At 44.2% G+C, this 15,368-nt stretch overlaps 1 protein-coding gene across 1 annotated transcript in view; it reads right to left on the bottom strand.

Moving 5' to 3' along the window:
• Positions 1 to 15,368, bottom strand: part of LOC311143067 (transcription elongation factor SPT6) — a 60,327-nt gene that overhangs the window by 42,671 nt on the left and 2,288 nt on the right. Inside the window, exons 4-15 of the mRNA XM_084178878.1 lie at positions 14,973 to 15,046; positions 14,480 to 14,678; positions 13,040 to 13,121; positions 12,468 to 12,726; positions 12,217 to 12,318; positions 10,727 to 10,840; positions 10,366 to 10,455; positions 9,978 to 10,120; positions 6,394 to 6,545; positions 6,010 to 6,117; positions 3,409 to 3,538; positions 3,137 to 3,287 (exon numbers count right to left, since the gene is read on the bottom strand). Coding sequence (XP_084035004.1) covers positions 3,137 to 3,287; positions 3,409 to 3,538; positions 6,010 to 6,117; positions 6,394 to 6,545; positions 9,978 to 10,120; positions 10,366 to 10,455; positions 10,727 to 10,840; positions 12,217 to 12,318; positions 12,468 to 12,726; positions 13,040 to 13,121; positions 14,480 to 14,678; positions 14,973 to 15,046 — 1,604 coding nt within the window. The remainder of the gene's footprint in view (positions 1 to 3,136; positions 3,288 to 3,408; positions 3,539 to 6,009; positions 6,118 to 6,393; positions 6,546 to 9,977; positions 10,121 to 10,365; positions 10,456 to 10,726; positions 10,841 to 12,216; positions 12,319 to 12,467; positions 12,727 to 13,039; positions 13,122 to 14,479; positions 14,679 to 14,972; positions 15,047 to 15,368) is intronic.

Raw genomic sequence — 15,368 nt, 5'->3', positions numbered from 1 at the left:
AACAGTTCACCTGACACAAGACTGAATCCAAACATTACAACTGTTGATTTTACGGTGCCTTCAAAAAGTATTCACACCCCTTGACTTTCCCACATTTTGTTGTGTTACAGCCTGAATTTAAAATGGATTACACTGATATTTGTTGGTCACTGGCCTACACACAATACCCCATAATGTCAAAGTGGAATTATGTATTTCGAAACTTTTACAAATGAACAATGAAAAGCTGAAATGTCTTGAGTCAATAAGTTTTCAACCCCTTTGTTATGGTAAGCCTAAATAAGTTCAGGAGTAAAAATGTGCTTAACAAGTCACATAAGTTGCATGGACTCGCTGTGTGCAATAATAGTGTTTAACATGATTTTTGAATGACTACCTCATCTCTGTACCGCACACACAGATAATTGTAAGGTCCCTCAGTCGAGCAGTGAATTTCTAACACAAATTCAACCACAAAGACGAGGGAGGTTTTCCAATGCCTCGCAAAGAAGGGCACCTATTGGTAGATGGGTAAAAACAAACAAAAAAGCTGACATTTAATATTCCCTGTGAGCATAGTGAAGTTATTAATTACACTTTGGATGGTGTATTAATACACCCAGTCACTACAAAGATACAGGCTTCCTTCCTAACTCAGTTGCCGGAGAAGGAAACCACTCAGGGATTTCACCATGAGGTCAATGGTGACTTTAAAACAGTTACATAGTTTAAAGGGATACTTGTGGATACCATTTCTATGTCTCTGTGTCCAGTATGAAGGAAGTTAGAGGTCGTTTCGCGAGCCAATGATAACTAACGCTAAAATCATTGCCAACAATCCCAAAGTATCCCTTTAATGGCAGTGATATGAGAAAACTGAGGATGGATCAACAATATTGTAGTTACGGTACTCCACAATACCAACGTAATTGACAGAGTGAAAAGAAGGATGTCTGTAAAGAATACAAATATTCCAAAACATGCATCCTGTTTGCAACAAGGCGCTAAAGTAATACTGCGAAAAAAACTTGCAAAGCAATTCACTTTTTGTCCTGAATACAAAGTGTTATGTTTGGGGCAAATCCAATACAAGACATTACTGAGTACCACTCTCCATATTTTCAAGCATAGTGGTGGCTGCATTATGTTATTGGTGTGCGTGTAATCGTTAAGGACTAGGGAATTTTTCAGGATAAAAAAATTAATGGAATATAGCTAAGCACAGGCAAAATCCTAGAGGAAAACCTGGTTCATTCCGCTTTCCACCAGACGTGGCCTCCCGAGTGGCGCTGCGGTCTAAGGCACTGCATCTCAGTGCTTGAGGCGTCACTACAGACTCCCTGGTTCGATTCAAGGCTGTATCACAACTGGCCGTGATTGGGAGTCCCATAGGGCGGCGCACAATTGGCCCAGCGTCGTCCGGGTTTGGCCGGTGTAGGCCGTCATTGTAAATAAGAATTTGTTCTTAACTGACTTGCCTAGTTAAATAAAGGTAATACAAATAAAATGAATTCCCCTTTCAGCAGGACAATAATCTAAAACATTTTGGCCGCTTCAAGATGTCCACTATCATCCCTGTGCCCAAGAAAAGGAAAGTAACTGAACTGAGTGACTAACCGACCAGTGGCACTCACTTCCGTCATCATGAAGTGCTTCGAGAGGCTAGTCAAAGACCATATCACCTCCTCCTTCCCCGACACACTCAACCCTCTCCAATTCACCTACCACCCTGACAGATCTATGGACGACGCAATCGCCATTGCACTGCACACTGCCCTTACGCCTCGATTACACCGATAGCGTCATTGCGCAAAATGGTACGCAGCATCATCTGGATACAGTATGTGAGCAACAAAAGTTCAACCTTCTGCTAACCATTTCTGTCAAGCTGATTACACATAGTTTGACGCATACGTTCGATAAATCCAACGTACGCACCACACAGAACACACTGCACCTGCCTCTGCAACGCAATGCTGCAAGTCACACAGCTTTCCTTTGTAAATGAATGTACTTCTGGTGTACCAAAATGCAATGACGCTGTCGATGTGATCAAGGCTTTACCAACCTGGACAAAAGGAATGCATGTGTGAAGATGCTGTTCATCGACTACAGCTCAGCCTTCAATACCATAGTGCCCTATAAGCTCATTACAAAGCACGGCCCTGGGTCTGAACTCCTCCCATTGCAACTTGGTCCTGGACTTCCTGACGGGCCGCCCCCAAGTGGTCAAGATAGGCAACATTACCTCATCGACACTGATTCTCAACACGGGGGTCCACAAGGTTGCGTCCTCAGTCCCCTCCTGTATTCCCTGTATACCCACGACTGCATGTCCTTACACAGTTCCAACTCCATCATCAACTTCGCTGGTTACACGACAGTAGTAGGCCTGATTACCAACAACGATGAGACAGCCTACAGGGAGGAGGTAGGCCCTCTGATAGCGTGGTGCCAGGTAAACAACCTCTCCCTCAACAGATACTCAACTAGTCTCAAGAAGGCCAGGTTTTATTGCTTCTTTAAACAGTTTTCAGCTGTGCTAACATAATTGCAAAAGGGTTTTCTAATGATCAATTAGCCTTTTAAAATGATAAACTTGGATTAGCAAACACAACGTGCCATTGGAACACAGGACTGATGGTTGCTGATAATGGGCCTCTGTACGCCTATGTAGATATTCCATTAAAAATCAGCCGTTTTCAGCTACAATAGCCATTTACAACATTAACAATGTCTACACTGTATTTCTGATCAATTTGATGTTATTTTAATGGACAAAAAAAACGCTTTTCTTTCGAAAACAAGGACATTTCTAAGTGACCCCAAACTTTTGAACAGTAGTGTATATTTGTTACTGCTTGATTAAAACAATCTTGGTCGACCAACAGCCTAACAACCAAACAATCGACCAGACGACTAATTGGGGTCAGCCCTAGTTTTATTGTCTGCATGTTTGCTGTCGTCTGGAGACAGGTCTCACTCATACTTTGGTATATGTTGGCACAGCACTGTAGCACAGGTTTGTACCTTCTCAGTTTGTTAAACAATAGTAAAGCAGAGTGGTGATACCTAAGGAAGTTATCATGGCATTTAGTCCAGAGAACCTAAATAACTCTACATCATTAGCGTTAGTGCATTGTCTTGGTTCCCCTACCTTCTTTCCTTTCTTGGTGGGATTGATGTTGATCTTGGCTCTCTCCTGGAAGGTCTGTCTGAGGACGTGTCTGACCAGAGGCTCCCTGGAAATCTGCATGGCCACCATGTAACGAGTCCCCTCCAACACCGCCTCAGGACTGTTAAACTGGCTACAGAGAGAGAGCAAAAAGAGGTAGGGGGTCAGTGTGTGTGTTGTTATGTGCAGATATAGTCTTTGGCAAGCTCTATAGAGTTACTTGTTATTACCTGCTGTGTGTGTGGTGTGGTTACCTGCACACATAGTCTTTGGCCAGCTCTACAGGCTCGGCAGGGAACTGCTCTGTCTCGTGGCGCTGGTAGCTGTCTCTCAGATTCTCCCCAAACTGCTCTGGAGTCAGACCAAACTTCTTTGCCAGGCCGTCTGAGACAGAGAGAGGGGAAGGAAGACAGGATCTTCCATCTTTATACATGTCCCAGTGCACTCATATTTTAACTAGGGCTGTCAAATTATTAAAATAATTAATCACGATTAATCGCATTAAATTCTGTAGTTCATCGCAAATGTTCTATTTGCTCACATTTGGTGCTAAATAAATATTTGCCATAAATAAATAAAAAGCAGCGTATTGAGTTATAGGAATGTAGGGACTGAAACACAAAAAATATTATGCATCAGAATGTTTTTAAATGCCATATTCACCATAAACAAGTTAAGCAATACAAAAGTCCTGTAATTTACTAATGCTCCCAGTAGGCCTACTCCCTCACAAATGTTCTTGAAGTTCACACACAGCCATCCAAATGAGCGTTCTCCCAGTTACTGATTGGAGGGTTGGCTATTAGAAAAAATAACTGGCTCTATGTATACAATTAACAAATAGCATAAACCTGTCCAACAATGTCATGAATTCCACAGAACATAAACCTGTGACCCTACACTTCAGTCATCCTCACATTTATTTTCAATGAGTCAGTTGCTAAGACAAACAAGCCTGTTGACATTTTCAGACGATAAAGCTGCTCTCTTCTTCTGTACGATATGGCCAGAGAGTGAAAACAACCTCTCACAAGGTACTGATGTGGCAGGCGTTGCCAGGTACCTTCGTGCAATGCACGCCAGCCCGGTGTGTGCCCCTGCATGATGTGACCACCACTGTAGTCCTCCATGTTGATGCAGGGCTCTGCTTTGTAACGCTCCACACATTTCTCAATGGACTCCTCCTCTTCATCAGGCACAGACTCAGAAGAACTAAACAAGAGGGCAGCTTTCTTCTTTGGTGGCTGTTGCTTTATCAGGTTGATGTGCAGGCCTCTCTTCCTTTAGCAAGTTGCTGACCAAAGCCCACACCTCACCCCTCTCAGGTCTGGGAAGGCACTTCAGGTCCTTAAACCTTGGGTCGAGTGCTGTGGCGATCTTCAGCCATGTGAGGTTGGTGTTTTCCTTGCATTTCTCCAGGTCTGTTGTGAATATCAGCTTGAATCTTACCACATAGGCAGGGTCATCATCAGAGCTCTCCATCCCCCGAAGGAGATGACACAAAGCAGGCAACACCACTGAGCAGGAAATGTACTTCTCTCCTCCCAGAAGCTCAGTCAAGTACCTGCAGTGGGGGGGGGGGGGGGGGGGTGTACTATCTCACACCCTCTCACTCACTAATCGTGAGGGCTCCAGTAGTGCCTTCAGCTTCTGCAGTTTCTCCAGTTCAGCTGCGGATGTTATGGTAATGTTCGTTTTCTGCTGGGCCAGAGCATCTCTCAGTGGTTGTTGTTTCGGTGGGCTGTTTGTGAAAGGCTTAACTATTTTCCGGCATTTGGCTAGTCATTGTCGAACCCGCTGTTCTGTAGGGACACTGTGATTGACCTTTGGAGACTGTGTGCTGTGCAGGGCAGGTGTTCAAAAGGCAGATGTCTCACAGCTGCAATCATGTTCTGGTGCACAGTAACCCCAAAGTACAGTAGTTGTGGTTACTCACCAAAGTCCAGGGGTCTCCCGTGAGAGCAACAGCCGTTGCATGTTTCAACTCCTCCGCATTCGTAGCCCTCTCGCTTTCATACAGCTCGTGTATTCTTGTAACGACGGTGGCTCTCGAGTGTAACTCATACATTGAGTCGTTCGATGCGATCCGAATGATATCCCTCAAGCCTTCGTCCTCCACAATGTGGACTGGCCTGCAAGCTGTAGCTATCCCCTTGGCTATTGCTTGTGTTAGCTTGCTGCTCGTCCACTTGTCCATAGGCCTCCCGCGCGCACACTCTTCTAGCTTAGCCTGCCGAAGATGTCCTCCACTGCTACTAGTAACGTTACTTGTATTGCCGGCGTCAACGGCGTGTTTCGCTAGGAAATGATAACGAAGACTCAATGTACTTTGGTGATAAACAAATTCAGCCTTGCGGTAGACGCAAATTACTTTAGTTTTATCTAGATATCCATCTGGGAGAGATGTAAAATTGAATTTGCCATTTAAAAGCCCCTTACTAGCATTCTCCATCATACAGTCATACAAGTAGCTAGCTAGTGATGTGGTTGTCAAACTAGTGCATTGACTGCCGGGGCTTGCATTTTAACTATGGATGGTTCAGGGGGTCAAACTAAGAAAATGATTTAATGGCGTCCAAAAAATTAACGGCATAAGAAATGTAACGCATTAACGCGTTTTACACGTTAACTTTGACAGCCCTAATTTTAAAACATCAGTCTCTGCTGAATATGAAAAGGACATATTGCCAGAAGTAATTTCTTGAGGCAGAGCAGGGTACTGCATGTGCACCTACCTGCTTTACATTTCACATCCATCACATCCATCACGTCCATCACACGCACAACGAAGTCAAGCTTATGTCCAATAAAGTAGGGATAAATAGACACCATGTTAGAGGTCAAAGGTGACTTACCGAGCCCTGCGCTCTGACAGATGCTGTACATGTCTCTACGAGATGCCAGCTTCAGGTCTGGCCCCTTCTGCTCTTCCTCCACTTCCACCTCCACCTCTTCCTCCTCACCTGAAAGGACAGGGAAGTGACATGTCGTCACACAGTGTGGAAATCACATTTAAAAAAGGACAAAGCATGGTTGTTCGAAGGGTGCCGTTATTTTACTTTGTATGCAATAATGCCACCCACAATGCCACCCGTTTTGATCTCCTTATCAAATAATTTCTGGGTAACAATATAGTTATTTACCATAACAGTTTTCAGTTAAACATTTTAACAATTATAATAATAATAATAATAATAATAATAATATGCCATTTAGCCCCAAAATGTACGTTGTCCTACCGTCCTCGTTAACCTCCTTGATCTTCTTCAGCTTCTTCTTCTTACTGGCGGCCTTGGCTGTGTTCTGCATCTTGGGGATGTCTCGGCCATAGTACAGCAGGAAGTGGCTGTACACATCACTCAGCTCGTCTATGGACTGGACGTCTTTCAGTCTGCAGGAGGGGAGGAGAGGTGAAGAGAGGAGAAAGGGAAACAGTTACACTAGCTGGACTTTACTAAATTGCTCCTATGTCTTTTATGAAGACATGGGTATATGAGACTTCTGAACTTTGACAATCATGTAATGGGAAATCTGGGTCCAGCTTCCTGGACACAAACTACGTGTATGGGAGGCTGCCCTAGTTGTGGAGGTTTCAGTGAGGAGGCAGACAAGTAGACATTTACATTTACATTTTAGTCATTTAGCAGACGCTCTTATCCAGAGAGACTTACAGTTAGTGAGTGCACACATTATTTTTAGTTTTCATACTGCCCCCCCGTGGGAATTGAACCCACAACCCTGGCGTTGCAAACGCCATGCTCTACCAACTGAGCTACATCCCTGCCAGCCATTCCCTCCCCTACCCTGGACGACGCTTGGCCAATTGTGCGCCGCCCCATGGGTCTCCCGGTTGCGGCCGGCAACGACAGAGCCTGGATTCGAACCAGGATCTCTAGTGGCACAGCTAGCACTGCGATGCAGTGCCTTAGACAACTGCGCCACTCGGAAGATAGACCCAGTGCAGTGACCAGGGGCGCTTTTTATTAGTGGAGAAGAGGCACCAAAACTATTGTATACTATGTACAGCTATGTGAAAACAAAATAAACATGACGATGGCCAGAACACTAAACAAACTTGGGGTAAACTGAAAATAAATCAAATAAAAAGGTTGAACCCAATAAACACCAGGCCTTAATAATACCTGTCCCCAGCCTGGTCAAGAAAGGAATGACTTGGCTTCAATATAATTCCATAGGCCTCACCTCGGACTGTATCAACAATTAACAGGTTGAAATACAGGCATTAAATGCACCATAACATATTTAGGTAATAAATAATACATCATCATAAATATACACACCTCCAATAAGAGCGTAGCCTATGCCAAAAGCATATTATAGATTGGGGTAACATTTATCTCCCCCTGGGATTTGGCCAGCTTGGCACTACCCACCACACAGGATATATCGAGCATCAGACTGCAGACCTGGTTTGCCAAACCTCCTGACGCAGCAGGAAGAAACATTTCACCTCTTCAATAACCAGGACTAATAGGGAGGTTTGTAACTTACATTCCTGTAGAAATAGTTCTCTCAATACCATTACAATGTGTACTTTGTAAGGCAAATTGAATGCACAAAAATACATGAATGGAAAGAGTAAATAACAGCCAACCAAACTCTAACATGCATCTTTCTCGCTTTACAGGCTACATCGGCAGCACCAAAGGACATGGCATTATCCACATAACATATTCAATAAATGATTGTGCATTTTCATAAACCGTTTCAATATCTGGTTATTAATATGTAAAGTCTGAATATCAGGCACAGACAGTCTTGGCGGGATTCTCTAGGCTTTATCTGTGTCTGGGAAACTGGCCCCTAGTGCATTACAACACTAGAGAACACCACCTCATAAAAAAATGCATTGATTCCTGAACTTCTATTTCTACAATATCCCTTATCTGTCCTTTTACACCTGTCGCTTCAAGTTTACACAATGTGCAGGACAGAGCTTGTGTTATTGACACAGGTCACACTGACCCCTTCATACCACAGTGTTCTCCTATGGCCATGTGTTAAAACAAACGTACCTCTCCATGGCTACTTATTCTAGTCAAAGCTAGTGCACAATATAAGGCAGGGGTAGGCAACTAGATTCAGCTGCGGGTCCGAGTGAATGGTCGGGGGTCCGGAAAAACAGTCTCATAATTTCTACACTGCAAATTGACCGCAACTATGCCCAAAGGTTGATTTCATTTGAAAATAACAATAATATCATACCTTGATTACGTTGAGAATAGAGCCCGACTGATTTATCGGTTGACCGATATTAAAATCGGACGATATTGGCCTTTTACAGATGTATTTGTATCAGCGTTTAATCCACCGAAATGGGCCGAAATAAAAGACTGAGAAAACGCACAAAAAAAAAAAAAAAGTAGCGCTTCGTAGTTACGTTTTGATGTACGGGTTGTCACTTGTCAAGGACTGGTCCAAAATCATGTTTCACCACCCCCATTTCCATTACGAGTACTCAACTAACTAGCTGTGTGGGAGTACTTGAGGGTTAGTACTATCCGGGACCCTTGGGACGTCCCTAAACCCTAACCTCTACCATAACCCTTACCTAACCCGAACCTTAACGTAACCATTTAACATTTCAACTTCAATGGGGGTAGGGACGTCCCAAGGAATCCCGGATAGCATGGACCGTTCTTTGAGGCAACGCTTGTTTTTCCTTTCAAATGACAACTACCAGAATGCAGTTGCTATATACAGCCCTACAATCGATGAAAACATAACTAAATACCAATACATTGAAAATGTATCGTTGTTGTCCAGCTAGCTGGCATGAAGCAGCTCAAGCATAGGCAATTTTTTTGTCTGGAATTATCCTCCTTTCACTCCAGGAACAGGACACAAATTCAAAGCTTGCCTAATAGTTTTGAATTATTCTGCAATCTATTTGTATTTATGTTACACCCCCCCCCCCCTACAAAAATAAAAAAATATATATATTTTATATATATATATATATATATATATATATATATATATATATATATATATATATATATATATAAAACAAATGAAAATAAAAAATATGCTCTACAAATTAAAAAATATATATAAATAAATAAATTGTAAAGTGGTTGTCCCACTGGCTGTAAATCAGTTTGTAAGTCTTTCTGGATAAGAGCGTCTGCTAAATGACGTAAATGTAAATGTATGTTGTTTTTGCCTACTGTTATTATTTAATTATCGACTTCCATAAATCATACGTTTTCATTCATAATGTGCAGATATATTTTTTATCTACTTTTGGGATACACTGAATGACCATAAGCAAACAGCAATGCCCTCGTTTGTAAAAAATGTAAGTTAATAATAAACATTTATCATAAATGCATTTTCTTTCCTAAAATTTAAGAAATCAGCTTTCTGAGTATCTTTGTAGGGCTGTTCTAACGCACAATCCATACAGAAAAATGTTAATTTTTCATTCGAGATATAATAATAATACAAAGATCGGCACATATATCGGTTATCAGTGAATATTTCCACTCTAAAATAGGAATTGGATAGAAAAATCCCATATTAATCACACATCTTTTTTTGAGGGGGGCACTTCTGGAGACTTCCTGAATTAAACACATTTTTGCTGAATTCCTGGTGATTTTCTAATCTTTTTGACCGAAAACTAAACACCCCCCCCCCCCCCCAAAGTTTTTTTATTTTGTTTTATAAATACTTTGTGGGGGGGGGGGCGGGGGTAATGGCCTGCGGCCCACCTGTTGCCAACCCCTGATACAGGTAATAGGATGCCATTTCGGACGCAGTCCATACCTCCTCTGACCCTATGGTTGGCTGTACGTACCTCTCCATATCAGCCGTGTCCAGGGGTCTGACGCCGTCAGCCAGGGGTTTGTCAGGGTCGGCAGAGATCTGTTCATACTGGTACCCCTGCATCCTCCGGAATAGACGCGTCAGGTTCTGCTTCCTACTCTTCAGCTGGCACCACTGGGGTCCCAGAGGACAGGGGTTACAGGTCAGGGGTCAAGAGACAGGAAGTGGGTCAATAAGAGCCAGGAGGAGAAACAACAATGGACCTAGGCTAGCAACAACATTCTTTCTATTGGATTACAGTTGTAACATAATCTAAGCTAAGGTGACCAACTGCTGGTATATGCAGAAGTGTGTGGGGCTGGGGGGTGGACCTGAAAGTTATGTCAGATGTCAAAGGTTGTGATGAGGTCATCCTTTACCTTCTCGTCCCATTGCCAGACCTTCCACAGGTCGTTGATGTTGAGCTCCGGTTCCACGTACTCCTTCCTGTAGAACGCGATGAACGGAACCTGGAGGAAACAAAGAATGTAGAGTGGGTGAGAACATGAGACAGACACACTGTAAAGCTTGATTTACAGATTAATTTGGACTATTGGCTATGTTGTTGCTACGGCGTCTCAAGAGGGACAAACAGTAATATTGCTTGTTTTTCAAGCGAAGGTCTTAAGGGAGTATGCGAGCACAGACGTTCGCGTCGCCAAGTCGAGTTCTGCTAGGAGCAAAGCGAACCTTTGTATGCGGATGCCATGGTCATTACACACTCGTCACCGGGAGGTGTACCTCAAAGTGCTGGTTCCTCATGAAGTTGAGGGCCTCCTTGATCTTAGCGATCGTGCTGGGGCCCTTCCTGCTGAAGTTTGTGGTGGTCCCTCTGTCCAGGTAGTCTGTACTCTCCTGAACACCCAGAAAACAGTTGATTGTTTTTTTTAAACAAAAAAAGAAGAGTATAGAGTCGGCCGAGACAGTAATGTATGGGCTGTTCACGTGTATGAAGATAGTGAGGTTGGGTGAGGAGTATGAAGTGGGATATTTAGGGAGGTATTGGGCTGTTGGTTGTCTGTGTGTTGTCTGTAAGGTATGTGGTGGTTGTAAGTAATACCAGCATTGAGGATGGTGGATATGGATATATGCAGGGCTCCAGACTGCGACCATTTGGTCGCATTTTGCGACCCTTTAACTTGGCTGCGCGAGTTACATTTTTGATTAGTTGCATCGGTGCGAGCTGCACATTCTACATGGTCACCTCACTCAAAATGTCCTCTTTTTTAGGAGGCTAAACCCATGATTTGGTCAAACAGTCAAGTACATTATCCTCACGATTCCTGTGATGAAAGTGTCTGCCGTCCTCTGTACCTGTTTCACTGGGGCCTGCTGCTGTGTCCCAAAAAAAAAGCTCCAGGAGAAAACATGCATTCTGATTGTATAACACTTTCAAATCCAATTGCGGGGAAAACACTACTATCCTGTTGTCACAGTTGAAGAGGTTCTCAGCTTTCTTTATGTATAATTTCTCAACTTTGAGCTCAATAGCAACTATTATAGCCTACAACTGAGATATTTGATATGGCTTTGAGATAAGGAGCGGAGCGCACGTTCTTTTGGACATTACATTTACTGCTAAATTAATACATGGCTACTAGCAGTGGGTATTATATTTAGAGTATAATTTTATATTTAGATCTAGCTAATGTGTTTTGAGTTACTCAGGTGGTGAATTAGTCCCAAATAAATTAGCCTACGATATTAGTGCACATAAAGATGCAGGCCAATTCATCTCTATTGAACCAAAAAATATATAATTCTAGAACCCTATTTTAATAGTAAAATACAACAATAGCCTAACTGTCAACCCAAAATTCATGACAATCAATGGATTATGTTGCACATGAAAATATTTTGAATCATAACATATTATATGAAACAACTTTTTTATTGAATGCCATCTCAGTAGTCTATCACTTACACTTAATAAAGCATTGTGAAATACTTTAGAAAGATTACAAATTGTATCTTTTGCGTGACACCGCAGAAAGAAATTGGCGCGACCAAATCATGGGCTGGTGCCACCAACTGAAAAACTTAGTGGCACCAGTGCCACCAAGACTAAATGTTATTCTGGAGCCCTGGATATATCATATTGTATGTTAGGGCTATACAATAGGTCAGAGGTTCCTACCGGTATGGAGACGGTGGGGGTGGGGCTAAGGTAGTGTGTGAGTATGTAGTCAGTGTGTATGAAGTGAATGTGTGGTATGGTCAGAGGCTCCTACCTGCATGGAGATGGTGGGGGTTGAGAAGGCGTTTCTGTAGATCCACTCTGCCTCTTCCTCCAACTCATTATCCTCAGCAGGCTTCACTGGGATGGAGCGCAGCTACAGGACAGAGCACAGAGAGAGGGTGAGACACACACACAGGGCTTCATTGAGATGGCACACAACTATGTTCAAGGACACAGGAGGGTGAAACAGACAAATAAAGCACATACTCACACACTTACCCTCACTCACACACACCCCCCTACCTGGAACCTCTCTGGCATGTCTGTGGAGCGGATCTCGTTGTCCTGGTCTGTCATGTGACTACTCTCCAGCTCGCTGGGCTCATAGATCTCGAAGATGCTCTTCCTCCCCACTCTCCTCTTCGTCTGCTTCTTGGGCCGGTCCCAGCCCCCTTCATCCTGGTCCTCCTCCTCTTCCTCACCCTGTTCATACGCACCGTCAGCATCGAACTCTGCAAAGTCAAAGTCACCGCCGAAGATCTCCTGGGCCTCCTGGAGGGCTCTGTAGACGGGGAGAAGAGAGAGGGATGGGGTGTGGAGGAGAGAGGGAGAGATGTAATGTTTATATAATTGTTTTACTTGATCCCTTCATAACTAAGTTCATACATTAGGTACATACGTTGAAGAGCTGTTTCTTAAACCAATGTACACCATTACAAATAAATAGATCATAGCTGCTTTCAACGGGTAAGTATTCAATAGATTCTGCTGTCGATGTTCGTTCTGCACTTTCTATGTACGTAGGAAGGAAAGAACTAGGACTAAAGGCATCATACCGTTCTGTCTAGTTGACTGAGGAGATGTGTGTGACTCACGCGTCCGTGTATCCTGAGAACTTTTTGCCTCTCTTCTTTGTGATGGGCTGGCCATCGTCGTCCACGATAAAGTCGTCAATATCTGAGGACATTTGTAAAATCAGTATGAGTTACAGAACCAGGAAGTATTCAGCCAAAATGATGTTTAATGCCCTTTCCTGTAATACACTGCATTCAGAAAGTATTCAGACCTCATGACTTTTCCCACAATTTGTTACGTTACAGCCGTATTCTAAAATGGATAACATTGTTTTTATCCCTGATCAATCTACACACAATACCCCATAACGACAAAGCAAAAACAAGTATTTTTTTGGAAATGTATTAAAAATAAAAAAACTGAAATATCACATTTACATAAGTATTCAGACCCTTTACTCAGTACTTTGTTGATGGAACTTTGTCAGTGATTACAGCCTCGAGTCTTCTTGGGTATGACGCTACAAGCTTGGCACACCTGTATTTGGGGAGTTTCTCCCATTCTTCTCTGCAGATCCTCTCAAGCTCTGTCAGATTGGATGGGGAGCATTGCTGCACAGCTATTTTCAGGTCTGTCCAGAAATGTTAGATCAGGTTCAAGTCCGGGCTCTTTCTGGGCCACTCAAAGACATTCAGAGACTTGTCCCGAAGCCACTCCTGCGTTGTCTTGGCTGTGTGCTTTGGGTCATTGTCCTGTCTGAGGTCCTGAGCGCTCTGGAGCAGGTTTTCATCAAGGATCTCTCTGTACTTTGCTCCGTTCAACTTTCCATCGATCCTGACTAGTCTCCCAGTCCCTGCCGCTGAAAAACATCCCCACAGCATGATGCTGCCTCCAGATGTGACGATTGGCATTCAGGCCAAAGAGTTCAATCTTGGTTTCATCAGACCAGAGAATCTTGTTTCTCATGGTATGAGAGTCCTTTAGGTGCTTTAACTCCAATCGGGTTGCCATGTGCCTTTTACTGAGGAGTGGCTTCCGTCTGGCCACTGTACCATAAAGGCCTGATTTGGTGGAGTGCTGCAGAGATGGTTGTCCTTCTGGAAGGTTCTCCCATCTCCACAGAGGAACTCTGGAGCTCTGTCTGAGTGACCATCGGGTTCTTGGTCACCTCCCTGACCAAGGCCCTTCTCCTCCGATTGATCAGTTTGGCCGGGCGGCCAGCTCTAGGAAGAGTCTTGGTGGTTCCAAACTTCTTCCATTTAAGAATGATGGAGGCCGCTGTGTTCTTGGGGACCTTCAATGCTGCAGAAATGTTTTGGTACCCTTCCCCAGATCTGTGCCTCGGAACAATCCTGTCTCGGAGCTCTACGGACAATTCCTTCGACCTCACGGCTTGGTTTTTGCTCTGACGTGCACTGTCAACTGTGGGACCTTACATAGACAGGTGTGTGCTGTATATAGAGCTTTTAGTGTCTCAAAAAGACTTACATCTGTAACATTATTATCATTATCAGAAGTACCTGACTCCTCCTCTCCTTCCTCTTCCTCTTCTTCGTCGTGGCGTTCACCATGGCGATGGAGGGGCGGGTCGATGGTCTCTCCCTCCTCCAGCTCCCCCTCTCCGTCGTCGTCTCCTCTGTGGAAGATCTCGTCTGCGATCTGGTCCTTTTCCTCATCTTCATCATCGTCCATCGTCTTCACGCGGTCATACTTCTTCTTCTGTCAGGGCCACAGAGGGAGAGAGAGCTTTTAACTGGGGTCCATGCGGTCATATGACAATTGAATGTGTTACTAATGTGTCGTCGTGAGTCATTTTAATAACAAAGCATCTCAGAGTAGGAGTGCTGCTAAAGGATCAGTTTGACCTTCTAGATAATAATGAATATGATCTAATGATATGATTATATAGACAGGGTGGATATGATCCTAGATCAGCACGTCTACTCAGCAACTTTATTAATATAGGCTTAGATTCCCGATTGAAAGCACCCCAGAGAGGATGTGTCTGCTTACCCTCCTCTTGACTTTGACGCCCAAGTTCTCCTCAATGAGGTCCAGATCATCATCATCCAGGTAGTCATCATAGTCTGGAGGGAGGGAGGGAGAGGGAGGGAGGGAGGAGAGAGGGGGGGAGGGAGAGGGAGGGAGGGAGGGAGGAGAGAGGGGGGAGGGAGAGGGAGGGAGGGAGGAGAGAGGGGGGGAGGGAGAGGGAGGGAGGGAGGAGAGAGGGGGGGAGGGAGAGGGAGGGAGGGAGGAGAGAGGGGGGAGGGAGAGGGAGGGAGGGAGGAGAGAGGGTTAGGAGAGAGGGGGGAGGGAGGAGGGAGGGAGGGAGGAGAGAGGGGGGAGGGAGAGGGAGGGAGGGAGGGAGGAGAGAGGGGGGAGGGAGAGGGAGGGAGGGAGGAGAGAGGG

Source organism: Coregonus lavaretus (genome assembly GCF_964263955.1).
Source record: "Coregonus lavaretus genome assembly, chromosome: 15".
Lineage (NCBI taxonomy): Eukaryota > Metazoa > Chordata > Actinopteri > Salmoniformes > Salmonidae > Coregonus > Coregonus lavaretus.
This window is presented reverse-complemented; position numbering and strand designations above follow the sequence as displayed.